Source organism: Dipodomys spectabilis, unplaced genomic scaffold, assembly GCF_019054845.1.
Source record: "Dipodomys spectabilis isolate Male_0828 unplaced genomic scaffold, ASM1905484v1 ptg000127l, whole genome shotgun sequence".
Classification (NCBI taxonomy): Eukaryota; Metazoa; Chordata; class Mammalia; order Rodentia; family Heteromyidae; genus Dipodomys; species Dipodomys spectabilis.
In genome coordinates this window covers 2,339,006-2,356,938 of record NW_024870804.1, presented here as the reverse complement: position 1 = coordinate 2,356,938, position 17,933 = coordinate 2,339,006, and the positions used below count along the sequence as shown (strand labels likewise).

The 17,933-nt window shown below is 46.5% G+C and overlaps 1 protein-coding gene across 1 annotated transcript in view; it reads right to left on the bottom strand.

Moving 5' to 3' along the window:
* The window catches only part of Vwa3a (von Willebrand factor A domain containing 3A), a 61,977-nt gene that overhangs the window by 31,440 nt on the left and 12,604 nt on the right, over positions 1-17,933 (bottom strand). Inside the window, exons 7-16 of the mRNA XM_042689811.1 lie at positions 14,263-14,361; positions 11,762-11,868; positions 8,923-9,048; positions 7,914-8,022; positions 6,949-7,014; positions 5,344-5,469; positions 4,915-5,050; positions 4,496-4,599; positions 2,198-2,278; positions 897-991 (exon numbers count right to left, since the gene is read on the bottom strand). Of these exons, the coding sequence (XP_042545745.1) occupies positions 897-991; positions 2,198-2,278; positions 4,496-4,599; positions 4,915-5,050; positions 5,344-5,469; positions 6,949-7,014; positions 7,914-8,022; positions 8,923-9,048; positions 11,762-11,868; positions 14,263-14,361 (1,049 nt within the window). The remainder of the gene's footprint in view (positions 1-896; positions 992-2,197; positions 2,279-4,495; positions 4,600-4,914; positions 5,051-5,343; positions 5,470-6,948; positions 7,015-7,913; positions 8,023-8,922; positions 9,049-11,761; positions 11,869-14,262; positions 14,362-17,933) is intronic.

Here is a 17,933-nt window from a genome sequence, read left to right as displayed (position 1 = left end):
TAGCTTTGAACCACAATTCTTAGATCTCAGTCTCCTGAGTAATTAGGATTGTAGGTGTAAGCTATCAGCACCCAGCTCCAGTCTCAGTTTGAGAGTTGTCTCATTCTACTTATCATCTATTACCTCTTCCTTCAACTGTGACCTAATTTTCCTTTAGGAAACACCTCTGTGTCTATCAGTCCATTTGAGCTGGGTAAAGCTGACCCCAAAGCCAGGCTTCAGGGCTGGGCATTTGGCCCTGGAGAATCAGAGCATTGCATCTCCCTGGCTAGAGAGCTATGGTAGTAAAAAGCAGTTCTCAGGCTATAGTCAGCCACCATGTCACCCTGAGTGCAGACAAAGCACTCAGAGAAGTAAGCAGAGCTAAAAGAAGGATTCCTGACATGGCTGAAGTCAGGCTCCAGACATGACTGAAGATAGCCATCAAATCTGTCCGAAGGCTAGCCACCGGTGGCTCACGCCTGTAATCCTAGCTACTCAGGAGGCTGAGAGCTGAGGATCACAGTTCAAAGTCAGCCCAAGCAGAAAAGTCCCCATGAAACTCTTACCTTTAATTAACCACTTAAATATTGGAAGTGGGGGTATGGCTCAAGAGGTAGAGTACCAGCCTTGAACAAAAAAGCTAAGGGAAAGTATGCAGGCCCTGAGTCTAAGCCCCAGTACCAGCACCAAAGGGGAAAATGAAAAGAATCCTGAGTGACATGCTGACGACTCTGTAGGTGACAATAATGATGGCAATGGCCTGTCCCCTATAGTTATTATTCTGTTCAGAGGCTGTTGATCTCCACTCCCCACCAAGCAGTGGTGTATGTGGCTGCCAACGGGGAATCATGAGTGGATAATCCTTGGGTCTTCCTGAAGACCCATGGAGGAAGGAGCAGTCTTGGAGAAGGTACCTTTTTTCACAGAGGGTGCCCCAAATTCTTCTGCTGGCCAGGGAGAGCCACTCGACCCGCCTCTCGTACATGCGTACAACTCTACCAAGCTGCTTCTGAAGAATAGGAACAATCATGAGTCATTGTTGCTGTGACACACTCACACACACACACACACACACACACACACACACACATACACACACGTCCAGGGCCTTGAACTCAGAGGGTGGGCACTGTCCAGTTTTTTTTTTTTTTTTTGTCGGTCGTGGGGCTTGAACTCTGGGCCTGGGCGCTGTCCCTCAGCTCTTCAGCTCAAGGCGAGCGCTCTACCACTTGAGCTACAGCGCCACTTCCTGTTTTGTTTTTTTTTCCCCTCAAGGCTAGTGCCTTACCACTTGAACCACAGCTCTACTTCTGGCTGTTTTTGGTAGTTAATTGGAGATAAAAGTCTCAAGGAGAGAAGTATGCTGGTGGCTCATGTCTGTAATCCTAGCTACTCAGGAGACTGAGATCTGAGGATCATGGTTTGAAGCCAGCCCAGGCAAGAAAGTCCAGGAGACTTTCCAATTAACCACCAGAAAACTGGTGGAGCTGTGGCTCAATGTGGTAGAGCACAAGTCTTGAGCTAAAGAGCTCAGGGACGGAGCCCAGGCCCTGAGTTCAAGCTCCATGGCTGACAAAATAGTCTCAAAGGCTGGAGATAAGAGCCAACCCTGGAGGCTGGGCACGGGTGGCTCACACCTGTAATCCTAGCTACTCAGGAGGCTGAGATCTGAGGATCGCGGTTCAAAGCCAGCCTCGGCAGGAAAGTCCATGAGACTCCTATCTCCAATAAAGCCCTAGAAAACCAGAAGTGGCGCTGTGGCTCAAACGGTAGAGTGCTTGCCTTAAGCTGAAGAGTGCAAGGACAGTGCCCAAGCCCAGAGTTCAAGCCCCATGACCGCCAAAAAAAAAAAAAAAAAAAGCCAACCCTGGGTGTCTTCGAACCACAATCCTTAGATCTCAGCCTCCTGAGAGTCATTGTTTTAAGGGGAACAGCTCAGAGGGGCAGATACTCCAGTGGGCTTGCAGAAGGGCCATGTCATATGCCTGGGTGCCCAAACAGAAGAGACATCTATTCTTCTATGTCATGAGCAGTTCTGCCATGAGACTAGGAAAGGGAGGGTCATATGTTGATATCCAGTACTCTACTACTAGGGCAGGTGCTTGTGAAGCTCGGAGACTCTAATTTACAACAGGGTATCAATGGCTTGGCATCACCACAGCCCTTAGTCCATTCCTGCACCCCATATTCCGGATGAATGGCATCCATCCTTCACCTGGTATTCATAGAGGAAGGGCGGGTCCACGTGGATATTTTTCACTGTCCCATCATGCCATTCAAATTGTACCATTGCCTTCTGAGTTCAGGGGTGAGCAGGACAGGAAGCAGGTGACCAGAGGCACATATGAAGAAGGAGCAAAAGTTTACATTAATTAGTTAATTGCATTTGTGCTGGTACTGGACCTTGAACTCAGGCCTTCATGCTCTTGCTCAGCTTTTTCCTTCTAGACTGGTGTGTTCTACCATTTGAACCACAGCTCCATTTCTGGCTCTTTCTTTCTGGCTCTTAATTAGAAATAAGAGGCTCACAAACCTTTCTGCCCTGGCTGTTTTGGAACTGTGATCCTCAGATCTCAGCCTTCTGAGTAGCTAGGACTACAGGCATGAGCCATTAGCACCTGGTGCCTAAGGGTTTTGTTTGTTTGTTTGTTTTGTTTTAGTCACTGGCTTTTTGCCTTAGATGCATGGGAGAGAAACAGGCTCAGAGCACATCCAGGGTTGGATTTCCTTATCCCCAGCCTCTCCCCCAGTGTGTCATTGACTTGTGTGAAGCCTATAGCAGGCTACCTTTGGGAAATGGATCCGCTGAATGAAGCATGACTGACAGCAAGTCTAGCTCCCTCCTGGGAGCCACCTCTGAGCCCCTCCCCTCAAGGCCTTATGATATGGTTAGGGGTGGAGGTAATAAAGCGGAGTCATACTAGCCACTGCTTCCTGATGCTGGAAAGCCAGCAAGGCCCACAGGGACGCAGGATTCCCAATGTATCCATTCCTATTCTTCCATCTGCCAGCAAGCTTCCATCTCATCTACCCACTGACGGAGCCATACAGCTGCCACTCCTCTTGCTTGCCTTTCAGCCTTCTACCTTTCCACAGAACTTTCTATTTATCTAGTAACCTTCCTTCAACTTCTTCCATCCTTTCATTTTGTATGTGGGGGGGCGAGGGGGAACTGGGCACTGTCCCTAGGCTATTTTGTTCAAGGCTTGCAGCTCCACTTACAATTTAACTTTTATTCTCATAATTTTGTCTTTATCCCTTTCTATTATCCATCTTTCCATCTTCCCTTTCATCTTTCTTTTTTTCTTTTGGGTCCAGTTGTGGGGTCTGAACTCTGGGCCTGGGAGCTGTCCCTCAGCTCTTCAGCTCAAGGCTAGCGCTCTACCACTTGAGCCACAGCACCACTACAGGCTTTTTTCTTTTTTGCTTATGTGGTCCGAGGAATGGAACCCAGGGCCTCATACATGCAAGGCAAGCACTCTACCACTGAGCCACCTTCCCAGCCCTCCCTTCCATCTTTCTATCTGTTCATATATACATCCATCCACCCATCCATCCATCCATCCATCCACCTTCATTCTCATTCATTCTTCAATGTTTCTACCATCTCTCACTCTTTTCTTTTTCCTACCTCCCTTCCATCTGTTTACATATCTTTTCTTCCATCCTGCCTCTATCCACTGACCTATTTTCAGTTTCATTTATTCAACATTTCTATCCACCTATCATTGCTTCCTTCTTTTTTATTTTTCCTTTCCTCTCTTCACATTTCTATCCATCCATCCACCTACATTTCTATTTATCAATCAGCATTCCCATCTATCCATCCATCCATTCATACATACATGCATACCTCTACCTTATCATCCATCTACCCACCCACCCACCCATCTATATTTCCATTCATTCATTCACCCATCCATAATTCCCACCCTCTCTTCCTCCCATCTACCCACTCATCCACTCAGCCATCCAGTATTCATTCATTGACTGCTTCTGTGCAGCAGACATGGGGGGATACAGAGTTGAAGAGAACCCTTTCTCTTGGAGGGCTCACTGCATGAGCCTACTGTTGGGTAATCATAGATGTCTGTGTTAGGAATAGCAAGGACATAATATCAAGTATGTCCTATCTGAGTGGGCTGGAGGAAAACTTTGGAGGTACTGTGGTGCCTAATATATTCCCTCTTGCCTCATTGACTACCTTTCATTTCCAGGTCTTTGAAAACCAGCTATTAGAGTAGATTTTTTTGTTTGTTTTTGTTTTGGTGCTGGATATCAAACCCGGGCCTTGTGCATGCTAAGTGGCACTGGTACTGAACCCTGTACCCTAACTCTGTACATTCGGTTTGATGAATTCTTGAGTCCCGAGTGGTGATTCTGCATCCTGCCAGGCTTTCGGGCCCATATTAACTCGGTTCTGCCTTATGATTGCCTCTGCCTGTACTCACATAAGGCTATGTGCAAAGCAGCCCTGCCGATGATAGGAGAGAACTGTGACTATAAATTTTACCTGGTGGATAGTTGATGATACTGTTTTCTGGAGGATGGGCACAAATTCTTCTACAGGAGAGAATGCGTTGGGGGCCAGCACCTGATAAAGGCTCAACTTCTTGGCTGAAAATAAAGAAAGAAAGAAGCAGTGGGTTGGGCACTGGTGGCTCACGCCTGTAATCCTAGCTATTCAGGAGGCTAAGATCTAGGATCAAGGTTCAAAACCAGCCTGGGCAGGAAAGTTCATGAGACTCTTATTTCCACTGATGGAACCGTTGAGCAAATGTTGAACAAAAAAAGTTAAGGGATAATACCTAGGCCTCAAGCCCTAGTACCTGAAGAAAAAAAATAGTGGAATTCAGGCATTGGCTAAGAAGCCCCCAAAGGTTTAGTTGGCCTACCTGTTGTCCTGGGAATCAACCCTCCTTCAGGATTTACCTTTTAGACCATTGACCTTGAGCCATTCTGCAGAGGTCTTGTCCAAGTTTGGGAATTCAATTGTGAGAGGAGCTTCATGCTTTGGGGGTTTAGGCAAAAGACTTGTGAGGTGTCCTTTTGCAATCTCGGTGGAGATCTAAATTAAGTTAGAAAACTCTCATTACAGAATATCATAGAGCTAGCAAGTTCTCTGCCACACACCCAGTCTTTCAACCCCCCCCCCCCCCCATCAACCTTATCCCTTTCTCTGAAGATTTCTGGAATTTCCAGAGAGGTTGACAGATTCCTCTCTAATGTCTCTCCTACACGAAGCCACGTGGGCTTGATCTAGCCTAGTCTCTCCTTGTCCACAGGTGTAAAGTGAAGAACTGAGGTTAAATCTCCCAGCCCTGTGGCAGGGGGCAGAAAAGCCCTTCACACACTATCTACCTGCTTCATGACACAGGCCAGCTCCTCGCAGGGACCGCTCTGGCGCAGGGCTTGCACATGGCTCAGGAGGCTTTGGGCCTTCTGAATTTCTTCCAGGAGCTCATTCACATCCTGACTAGTGTAGAGCTGAAAAGTGCGGGGAGGGGGAGATCAATGAACCTCCAGAAATCATTTGGCTATAACAGCAATGGCCAAAGCCAGAAAGAGCAAACAGCTAAGTTCATTCCTACAGGTGAGGGGCAATCTGTCCAAACCCAAGGTCAGAAACTGGGATCTGATGTGCTAGAAAGAGCTTGAAAATATAATATATGTTGTTCCTTTTTTGGATATGTATGCCAGTACTAGGGATTGAACTCCTGAGTTCCTGAGTGCTGTCCCTTAGCTTTTTCATTCAAGGTTAGCTCTCTCCCAGTTGAGCCACAGCTCCACTTCTGGCTTTGTTTTGGGGAGGGGACACTGGTAATTGAAAATAAGAGCTTCCTGGACTTTCCTGCTTGGCTGATTTTCAACCACAATCCTCAGATCTCCACTGTCTGAGTAGTTAGGATTAAAGGCATGAGACACTGGTACCGGGCTTTTTAACTTTTTATTGTTTTATTTATCACTCATGGATCTTGAACTCAGGGCCTGGGTGCTATCCCTGAGCTTTTTTGCTCAAGGCTAGTGCTCTGTCATTTGAGCCACAGATCTACTTCCAGTTTTCTGGTGGTTCATTGGAGACAAAAGTCTCATGGACTTTTTTGCCCAGGCTGCTTTGAACCATGATCCTCAGGTCTCAGACCTACTAAGTAGCTAGAATGACAGGTATGAGCCACCAGCGACTTAAACATTTTATTTCTTTAAATTTGTATTGTTTTCCTCAACTAGTTGTACAATGGGGTTTTCATTCAACCTGCCATTTGTTTTACACACAATGCATCTTGATCAGAGTCACCCTCAAGTCCCCAAGTTCAGTTTTCGCCTATGTACATTGAGTATTATGGCTGTATTTACCACCTATCTTTGTGGGTTTTTGGGTCATTATGTATATCCCAGATTGGGCTTGAACATGTCATCCTCCTGTCTCAGTCTCCTGACCAGTGGGATTATAGGTGTAAACCACCACACTTGGCATGATTGAACCCTTAATCTGTCAAAAGATCTGCACATTTGCTGTTACTTCCACAGGGAAGAAACATGGGGTCAATGATATTTAGCTGTCAGTGAAGACAAAGACATAGCAGATGATTTCATCTGAAGTGGATGGGCTCATTCTGTCCTATTTGTGGGTCCCTCGCAGTAATAGGAACCCCCTCTTGGGGAGACAATTGTTTCATACTTGGGGCTGCAGTGTGCAAAGAAGCAGTTTGGGTCTGTAGCATGCCGACTGGGTAGTGACTGAGGATTCCCCAACAAGGCAGTGGGAGGCCTCTAGACTCCCAAGCTTACAGTCAACTCGTGGCCACTGTCTTCAACCTATCCCGGGCCTTCCCATCACATCATTGTAATCTGACTTTACCTGTGCCCATGTCTTGAGCGTGAGATGGGGGAAGGAGGAAGCAGGTGTAGGGCATGGTTTGTTCCAGCCCAGCAGGCAGAGTGACAAAGTACTGGCTGAGGGCTTACCTCCGTCTCGGGACTGTAGCTATGGTAGTAGCCCCCCAGTGCTTCTGTGAGGTTCTTCAGGATAGCCTGTGGGGACAGTGACAGAGTCGGCCTTACGAAGGGCACACCTACATTCCACCAGGCACTCAGCTCCCAGCTTTCCAAGGCTCCCCATTTCCCCCACAGAATTGGTGCTGGAAAGGCAGGTCCTGTCCTGCATGGAGCTCTTTCTTTCCTCTTTCTTTCTTCTTTCTTTCTTTCTTTCTTCCTTTCTTTCTTTCTTTCTTTCTTTCTTTCTTTCTTTCTTTCTTTCTTTCTTTCTTTCTTTCTTTCTTTCTTTCTTTCTTCCTTTCTTTCTTTCCTTCCTTCTTTCTTTCTTAATTTCTCTCTTTTTTCCTTCCTTCCTTCCTTCTTTCCTTCCTTCCTTTTTTGTCGGTGGTTGGGCTTGAATTCTGGGCCTGGGCACTGTCTCTCAGCTCTTCAGCTCAAGGCTAGCGCTCTACCACTTGAGCCACAGCATCACTTTCAGTTTTCTGAGTGATTTATTGGAGATAAGAGTCTCACGGACTTTCCCTGCCCAGTCTGGCTTTGAACCACAATCCTCAGACCTCAGCCTCCCCGAGTAGCTAGGATTACAGGTGTAAGCCACCGGTGCCCGGCATTTCTTTCTTTGTTTTTTCTCTTTTGTGCTTGTCTTGGGGCTTGAACTCAGGATCTGGCATGCTGTCTCTGAGCTTTTTTGCTCTACTGTTTGAACCACAACCCCACTTCAGGATTTTGGGAGGTTTATCGGAGATAAGAATCTCACAGACTTTCCTGCCCGGACTGGCTTTGAACCACAATTCTCAGATCTCAGCCTCCTGAGTAGCTTGGGTGACAGATGTGAGCCACCAACACCTGGCATCTGCCCGGAGTTTTAAAGGCCCACCCATCCAGTTCCCTGTTGCCACACCCAAGGGAAACCTGGGAGGGCGTCCGGCACTTACCGTGGGCACCTGATCATCACATCTGTAGGTGATGATGTGGATGAAGATGTCCCGTCCTGCAGAGGACTGCTGGATATAATCACACAGGATTTCAGAAGGCTGATCTGGACTGGGAAGAGGAGAGAAGAGACGTGAGCCTCCCACTTTGAGAACATTCCAGAGCAAACTGCTAATTCCCAGGGAATAGCTATTGATTCCTAGCTGGCTCTATGGGTCCCAGGTAACTTGTGTAAAACACGGGGCTCGGGGACTACAGGTGTGGCTGCTGCAGAAAAGTGCCTGTGCTCCATCGTTATCTCTTGTGTGCGTCGAGTTCTGCTTGGTGATTTTGCCCGGCACTAAGTGCTTCTACAATCCCAGCAACTCAAGAGACTGAGATCTAAAGATCACAGTGTGATGACAGCTCAGGTAGGAAACTTCATGAGTGTCTTATTTTCAATTAATCACCAAAAAGCTGGAAGTGGCCAAATACCAGTGGCTCACGCCTCTAATCCTAGCTACTCAGGAAGCTGATATCTGAGGACCTTGGTTCAAAGCCAGTGTGGGCTCCTTCCTAACGCAGGAGCAAAAAGCCTGGAGCTGTGACTCAACTGGTAGAGCACTAGCATTGAGTGAAAAAGTTCAGAGACAGTGTCCAGGCCCTGAATTCAAGCCTCAGTACTGACACAAAAATAATAAGTAAATAAATGAAATAAAACAAAAGTTTGGTTCTCCTTCCCCCTTCTGTTAACTTACTAAGTAAGAAATGAGACCTTGCTGGGTGCCGGTGGCTCACTCCTGTAATCCTAGCTACTCAGGAGTTTGAGATCTGAGGATCATAGATCAAAGCCAGCCCAGACAGAAAAGTTCCTGAGACTCCTATTTCCAATTAACCACCAGAAAACCAGAAGTGGAGCTTGGCTGAAAGTGGTAGAGTATTCAGATTGAGCAAAAACGCTCGGGTACAGTGCCTAGGCCCCAAGTTCAAGTCCCACGACTGGAAAAAAAAAAAAGAAGAAACAAGACCTACCAGCTTCCTATTATGGTCACCAGAGAATTCAGCCCTTGTACAGTGAAGATTTTCTTCAGGGCATGTAGCAAATTGCTGCCTTCCTCAGGCTGTAGATTCTCCACCCAGAGCTTGAGTTCCTGGAGGCTGGAAAGAGACTAGCCTAGCAACCTTGTTACCATCACATACCACAGTCTGAGAGATGTCTTATACAATTTTTTCATTGTATAAACCTCATGGAATGGACACCACAAGCCCACTCCATGCCTTGACTGTATGGATCATACACATGAGCTGTAGGTTATTTTTACTAAGGCCATGATGAACAAGAAAAGCCTGGAATCATAGCTACTTAGGAGGCTGTGATCTAAGAATCATGGTTTGAAGTCAGCCTGGGTCTGTGAGACCCTCAGGGCCTGGGCACTGACCCTAAGATTTTTCACTCTACCACTTGAGCCCAGGCTCCACTACTGGCTTCTTGCTGGTTAATTGGAGCTAAGAGTCTCACAGACTTTCCTGTTGGCTTCAAATGTTGATCCTCAGATCTCATCCTCCTGAGTAGCTAAGATTACAGGGGTGATCCATGTCAATCTTGTGAACAGAGAAACCAATCCTAGGCCTGATGAATTCTCTAGCCAGTAAGTTTCAAGCTCAATTTAACATCATTGTCTTGCATTCAATTTCATTTATGTATGTCTGTATGTTTAATTTTTGTGTGTGTGCTGGTCCTGGGGCTTTAACTCAGGGTCTGGGCATTGTCCCTGAGCATTTTTACTCAAAGCTAGTGTTGTGCCAGTTGAGCCACAACTCCACTTCAAGGTTTTTGCTCATGAATTGAAGATAAAAGTCTCACAGACTTTCCTGCCTAGGCTGACTTCAAACCTTGATCCTCAGATCTCAGCCTCCTGAGTAGCTAGGATTACAGGTATAAACCACTGGCACCAAACTTATTTTTATGGCTACTTCCTAATTATGGTGAGTGATTAAGGGCTTCTCAATTACAGTTATGATAGAAAATTTCCTTTAATCATAATAAATAGCGATAGAGAAAAACTAGTTCTAGTATAAATACACAGGGTAAATAATAGCAATGTGGCAGAGATATGACACAGAGAAATGACATAGAAGCCCAGGAAGTCTGGCCTTAGCCAGATGATCTCAAGGTGATTTCAAGGTCAAACACACTGAAATCAGAGCCTTCTTAGTTTCTGCTTAGATTTTTCTGGGGTCTGCTCTGAGCTTTGAAATCCAGTCTGAGTTGCTTTTCATCAACGAAGTGGCATTACTAGTCCTGTTGCAATGGCTATTCTATTAAATAGGATTGGACATGTAAAGTGGGGAGTGTGGTACCTACCTCCTGGTGAGTGATCAAGGATGCTCTCTTATTCAAAGCAAAATTCTACACTTTAATCCTAGCTACATAGGAGGCTGAAATCTGAGAGACTGAGGTTCAAAAGCCAGCTTGAGCAGGGAAAGTCTGTGAGACTCTTATCTCCAATTAACCACCAGAAACCAGAAGTGGTGCTGTGGCTCAAGTGGTAGAGCACTAGCCTTGAGCTGAAGAGCTGGGGGACAGTGCCCAGGCCCAGAGTTCAAGACCCATGATGAAAAAAAAAAAAAAGAAAAAAGCTAGCCCAGACAGAAAAGTTTGAGGGACTTCATCTCCAATTAGCCAGCCAAAACATGGGCTGGAGGCATGGTTCAAGTGGTAGAGCGCTAGCTGTGAATAAAAAAGTCAGAGGAGGTACATGGAAAGAAGGGAGGTAGGAGGGGAGGGAGGGAAAGAAGGAAGGTGGAGGGAGGGAGGGAAAGAAGGAAGGAAAAAATTTTACAGATCACAATAAGTGAATTTTTTTCTTTTAGCGTGTCAGTCCTGGAGCTTGAACTCAGGGCCTAGGCACTGTCCCTAACCTTCTTTTGCTCAAGGCTAGCACTTGAGCCACACAGTCATCTCTGGCTTCTGTTTATGTGGTCCTGAGGAATCGAACCCAGGGCTTCATGCATGCTAGGTAAGCACTCTACCACTAAGCCACATTCCCAGCCCAAGTGAAATTCTTACTCATCTTTTTGTCCCCTCTCAAAAAAAAAATAACTCCACAATCTAGATTCTTCCAGCTAAAGAACATCTATGTGGTGGAATACTATGCAATCATTACAAGTGAGGTAGATTCTTTGCACTGATAGAGATGAGAAATGTAGGCACTGTCCTCCTCAAACTTCTGACTCTTGTGCTTCACCCTTCCCACATGCTGGGATTACAGGTATGCACCATCATATCTAGCTTAGGAAACAACTATTGGGAGGTAGGAATAGCAGCAGTGAGAAAGACTCATTCAATGTTAATTATCCTTCATATCTTTTTAAATCTTTGAAAACATGCATGCGTTATTTTTTTTATAGTAATAAAATTATCTTTGACTGGGTGCCAGTGGCTCACTCCTGTAATCCTAGCTACTTAGGAGGTTGAGATCTGAGGATCAATGCTTGAAGCCAGCCTGAGCAGTAAAGTCCATAAGATGCTTTTCTTCAATTAACCACCAAAAAGCCAGATGTAGAGGCATGGTTCAAGTAGTAGAGCTCTATCCTTAAGCATAACTCAAGGGACAGTGCCCAGGCCTTGAGTTTAAGCCCCAGAACTGGTGTGTGTGTGTGTGTGTGTGTGTGTGTGTGTGTGTGTGTGTGTGTGTGTGTCTTGGACTCGTGGCTGTGTGGTCTTTCATTCTGGGGACTGTGTAGGGTGACTTGTCTTTGTGCCATTGGCTGCTTGTGTCTGCTTTTGTGAGCTGTCACTTGGTCTACTTTGATCCACTGGGACTGGCATCTTCAGCATGCTGTGCCCAGAAGAGGTGGAGCCACTCACCTGGAGGCGTTGACATTCACAGGGTGTGGCCAGAGACGCCTGGTGCTGGCACCAAAGGACAGGGCATAAAGCTTCTCCTTGAAGCTCAGCTGCTCATCAATGAGCCTCTGCAGACAGAAGGACAGAAGTGGCTCAGGGAAGTTGATTGTAGCCTCTCATCTGGGCTGGGTGTGAGCTAAATAGAGCTCAGATAGAGGTCTAGCCAGGTGCTAGTGGCTCATGCCTATAAGCCTAACTATTCAGGAGGCTGAGATCTGAGGATTGTGTGTCAGAGTCAGCCCTGGCTGGAAAGTCCATGAGATTCTTATTTTCAATGAACCACCCGAAAACCAGAAGTGGAGCTGTGGCTCAAAGGGGCAGGGTGCTAGCCTTGATTAAAAAGCTAAAGGACAGGGGCTGGGAAGGTGGCTCGGTGGTAGTAGAGTGCTTGCCTCTCATGCATGAGGCCTGGATTCCATTCCTCAGCCAGCACCACATAAACAGAAAAAGCCAGAAGTGGCACTGTGGCTCAAGTAGTAGAGCACTAGCCTTGAGCTGAAGAGCTGAGGGACAGTGCCCAGGCCCAGAGTTCAAGCCCCATGACTGACAGAAAAACAAAAAGAAAGAAAGAAAGAAAGAAAAAGAAAAGAAAGTTCGGGGACAGTGTCCACACCCTGAGTTTAAAGCCCCACGATCAAAATAATAATAATAATAATAATAATAATAATAATAATATATAATATAAATAGGAGCCTTGTACTTCAGCTTAGTGGCTGGCCCAAGCTGACATCTGCTTCTGAGCCAGTGGGTTTCAAGGTGGCATCCTGATGACCCACCTCAGCAGGTGCTATGTCTGAAGCCTAGGAACCAAATGAGCCCAGAACCAGGGACAAGGCTGGACAACTGGCTCACTTTGCACCAAACAGACCTGTGTGTGTGTGTGTGTGACTGGGACTTGAACTCAGGACCTCATACTATCCCTTAAATTTTCTTTATTTGCTTGAGGCTGGTGCTCTACCACTTGGGCCATACCTCGACTTCTGGCTTTTTGCTGGTTAGTTGCAGATAAGAGTCTCTGGAATTTATTTGTCTGGGCTGGCTTTTTACTGGGATCATCAGAGTGCAGCTTTCTGCATAGCTAGGCTTATAGGGGTGCGCTACAAGCACCTGACTTTTGTAAAATACAAGAAGACATTGCTGCTGTGGACCCCATCCCCCAACCCTAGGCCTCTCCCAAGACTCTTCCAGATGTAGCAGTGAGCACTCCATTTGCACAAACACCTTCCATACTCATAACAGTCCCATCAGGCAGCCGTTGTCTCTGTCTCCATTTAACAAAGATCCAGAGAGATTAGGAGAGTAAGAGATGGATGAATTGTGTGTGCCAGTCCTGGGACTTGAACTCAGGGCCTAGACACTGTCCTTGAGCTACTGTGTTCTACCACTTGAGCCACAGTTCCACTTCTGCCTTTTTTTTTTTTTGGGTCCGGTCGTGGGCCTGAACTCTGAGCCTGGGCGCTGCCCCTCAGCTCTTCAGCTCAAGGCTAGCGCTCTACCACTTGAGCCACAGTGCCACTTCCGGCTTTTTTTTGCTTATGGGTGCTGAGGAATCGAACCCAGGGCCTCGAGCATGCAAGGCAGGCGCTCTACCACTGAGCCATCTTCCCAGCCCCTACTTCTGCCTTTTTTTCCAGTGAGTAATTGGAGATAAGAGTCTCATGGACTTTCCTGCCTGGGCTGGCTTCAAACAGTGATCCTCAGATCTCAGCCTTCTGAGTAGCTAGGGTTACAAGGCACGAACTACTGGCACCTGAGATTTGATTCCAGTTTTCTGATTAGAATTCTGAGCTTTTCTGTGCCAGATCTGACAGAAATAGTAGAGTAGCAACTCTGGCCAGAGAACACAAGCCAGGAGTCTTGTGCTACACAGGTGGGGCTGGAAGGCTGATGCCTTACTCCTCACACTGTGGGGTGTAAATGTTAGAAGTTCACACTTCTGGGGGGAGGGTTCCCCCAGAATCCCATATATTTCTATTATATAGGTTCTAATAAAGTGTGAATGTCCTTCATAAATCAGCTATTACACACCTGCTGCAAACAAAGCAGCCTAAGGCTGGGTACCTGGTGGCTCACTCCTGTAATCCTAGCTACTCAAGCAGGAAAGTTCCTGGGACTCTTATATCCAATGAATCACCAAAAGAGCTGGAAGTAGAGTTGTGACTCAAGTGGTAGAGCTCCAACCTTGAGCAAAAACAAAAGCTCAGGGACAGTGCCCGGGCCCAGAGTTCAAGCCCCAGGACTGGTTCAAAAAAGGAAAGAAACAAAGAAAGGAACAAAAGGAAGGAAGGAAGGAAGGAAGGAGGGAGGGAGGGAGGGAGGGAGGGAGGGAGGGAGGAAGGAAGGAAGGAAGGAAGGAAGGAAGGAAGGAAGGAAGGAAGGAAGGAAGGAAGGAAGGAAGGGAAGGCAAAGCAAAGCAAAGCAGCCCAGGAGCGGTTGGAGTAGTTCCTGGGCCAGAGACTCACCATGAGGTCACTCTGGAATTCTTCTTTGCGAGGGCTGCTGTTGAACATGGACTCATCGATGAGGAGGGCCACTCTGGTTCCCCTGATGATGCCGAAGGCCTGAAACCAAAGGCGGCATTAGGAGCAACCAGCCCAGCCAGCACCCACCTGCTACAGACTGGGGAAGCCCTACTTCTGAGGAGAATAAGCAAAGTCTTGATGTCCGCAGTTCAGTTCTAGGTGTAAAGCCTATTATTTGAAATTTCTTCATTCCACCAGTGGTCATGCCTGTCATCTAGCTGCTCCATAGCCTGGTTCAAAACCAGCCCAGGCTGGAAAGTCTGTGAGACTATCTTCAATAAACTGCCAGAAAAGCTGGAAGTGGAACTGTGGCTCAAGTGGTAGCCTTAAGCAAAAAATGCACAAGGACAATGCCCAGGACCTGAGTTCGAGTGTCAAGACCAGCACAAAAAAAGTCGAGTAAAGGGGAGAGAGACAGAGAGATAGACAGATAAAGACAGAGAGACAAGGAGAGTCTCGTTTGTGAGGAAAAAAAATTAACTATGATTGTATCCGTTTATTGTGCTAATTTCTTTGCAGCCCTAATTATTTAGTGTGTGTGTGTGTGTGTGTGTGTGTGTGTGTGTGTATGCAGGTATAATAGCTTGAACTCAGGGCCTGGGCATTATCCCTGAGCTTTTTTGTTCAAGACTGACACTTTGTCCCTTGAGCCACAGCTCCACTTCTAGCTTTCTGATGGTTAATTGGAGATTAAGCCTCATAGACTTTCCTGCTTGGTTGGCTTCAAATCTAGACCCTCGGATCGCAGCCTCCCAAGTAGTTTAGGATTGCAGGTGTGAGCTACTAGTGCCTGATTCTTTCCTCTCCATTCCACACCCCGCCCTGCCCCGCCCATGGCAGCGCTGGAGCTTGAACTCTGGGGCTTATGCTCTCACTTAGCTTTTTTGATCAATGTTGGTGTTTTACTACTTGAGCCACAGCTCCAGTTCCACCTTTTTGCTAGTTAAGTGGAGTAAAGATTAGGATTTGACTGCCTGGGTTGACTTAGAGCTAGGATCCTCAGATCTCAGCCTCCTGAATATCTAGGATTACAGACATGATTCCTTCCTTCCTTCCCTCCCTTCTTTCCTTCCTTCCTTCCTCTTCTTCCCTTCTTTCCTTCCTTCCTCCTTTCCTTCCCTCTTTCCTTCCTTCCTTTCATTCTTTCATTCTTCTGTCTTATGTCTCTTCCTGAGAATGGTTTTCTTGACCATCCAACTTAAATAGTCCTCCTTTTCAGTGGACTCTCTGCACACGATTTTCACTTGATTTTTCCTCACAGTACAGGATTTGTGGATTCACTCCTTGGTTGTTTGGCTCTAGCACAGTTGAGGAAGGCAGGGCCTTTGCTTTGCTCAGAGCTAGATAGGAGCTTATCACAGTCAGTGCCTGATAGACTTCAGCATCAAGCCAGATCCAATTGAAGTACAAGGCTCCCAAGAGCATCGCCAATCTTCAGAGAGTAGAATAAGTTAACATTGAGAGCCAGTTCTATTTGTTTTATTTATTTATTTAGGCCAATCCTGGGCTTGAACTCAGGGCCTGGGCACTGTCCCTAAGTTTCTTTAGCTGAAGACTAGCACTCAACCACTTGAGCCACAGCGCCACTTCCGGCTTTTTTTGTGTATGTGGTACTGAGGAATCGAACCCAGGGCTTCATGCATGCTAGGCAAGCACTCTACCACTAAGCCACATTCCCAGTCACTTAAAAAAATTAAACAGTTACCATTAGAATTCTATAATCTTGTGTAAGGAGGGGGAGTGTAGTTGTGGAGGTGGGAGGGAAGAGATGGTAGGGGGAAAAGCAAAGAAGGAGCAACAATGCTTGATAGGAAATGTACTCATTACCTTGTTCATGTAACTGTAACCCCTCTGTACAGTATTTTTACAATAAAAAACTTATTTTTTAAAAAAAGAACTCGGGGCGGGGGATAGGAAGGGATGGGAAGGGGAAACAGAGGAGGCAACAATGCTTGATAAGAAATCTACTCATTGGGGCTGGGAAGGTGGCTCAGTGGTAGAGCGCTTGCCTTGCATGCTCAAGGCCCTGGGTTTGATTCCTCAGCACCACATAAGCAAAAAGAAAAAAGCCGGAAGTGGCGCTGTGGCTCAAGTGGTAGAGCGCTGGCCTTGAGCTGAAGAGCTGAGGGACAGCGCCCAGGCCCAGAGTTCAGGCCCCATGACCAGACCCAAAAAAAAAAAAAAAAAAGAAATCTACTCATTACTTTGCCCATGTAATTGTAACCCTTCTATATGGTATTTTCATACACACAAAAAAAAAAACTAAAAAAAAAAAAGAACTCTATAATCTTTGCAATGAAAAAACATGCATTCCTTTACATGTAGCCATTAAAATTCTGGAACTTTATCTCATAGAAACAGTTGGGGGGGGGGGGGGGCTGGGAAGGTGGCTCAGTGGTAGAGCACTTGCCTTGCATACTCAAGGCCCTGGGTTCGATTCCTCAGCACCACATAAGCAAAAAGAAAAAAGCCTGAAGTGGTGCTGTGGCTCAAGTGGTAGAGCGCTAGCCTTGAGCTGAAGAGCTGAGGGACAGCGCCCAGGCCCAGAGTTCAGGCCCCACGACCGGACCCAAAAAAAAAAAAAAAAAAAGAAACAGTTGGGGGGCTGGGCACGGGTGGCTCATGCCTGTAATACTAGCTACTCAGGAGGCTGAGATCTGAGGATCGTGGTTCAAAGCCAGCCTGGGCAGGAAAGTCCATGAGGCTCTTATCTCCAATAAAACGCTAGAAAACTGGAAGTGGCGCTGTGGTTCAAGTGGTAGAGAGCTGGCCTTGAGCTGAAGAGTGCAAAACAGCGCCCAAGCCCAGAGTTCAAGCCCTACAACCGACAAAAATAAAGAAAGAAAGAAAGAAAGAGTTGGGAAGCTGGGAAGGTGGCTCAGTGGTAGAGCGCTTGCCTAGCATGCATGAAGCCCTGGGTTCGATTCTTCAGCACCACATAAACAGAAAAAGCCAAAAATGGTGCTGTGGCTCAAATGATAGAGTGGTAACCTTGAGCAAAAAGAAACTCAGGTCCCGCTCATCTGGTTGAACCACTACTAAATATCCCCATGCTGCTGATCACAAATATGGTATATAACATGTGAACACTGTTATATATTACAGACTGTGGTAGACAATTTGCTCCAGGGAAGTTAGAATGAACTTGTGACTTTGAAATTATGTAATCATTTAATCACAATCAAAAAAAAAAAAAAAGAACCTCGGGGAAGGGAGGGAGGGAAGGGATGGTAGGGGGAAAACAATGGAGGGGGTAACAATGTTCAAGAGGAAGTGTACTCATAACCTCACTCATGTAACTGTAACCCTCTGTATGGTAGCTTTACAATAAAAAAAAAAAAAAAAAAAAAGAAACTCAGGGACAGTGCGCAGGCTGCCCCAGAACTGGCAAAAAGGAAGAAAGAAAGAAAGAGAGAGAGTGAGCGAGAGAGAAACAGGGAAGTAGGTAAGAGGGAATCGGAGACGAGGCTCCTCCACCAAGAGAAGCCCAGTGCTCTGGTTCATGTCTGTCATTCCAGCTACTCAGGAGGATCTGAGGATCCAGGCTTGAAGCCAGTCTAGGTACAAAAATTCTGTAGGATATTTGTCACAAGTCAACAACCGAAAAGCCA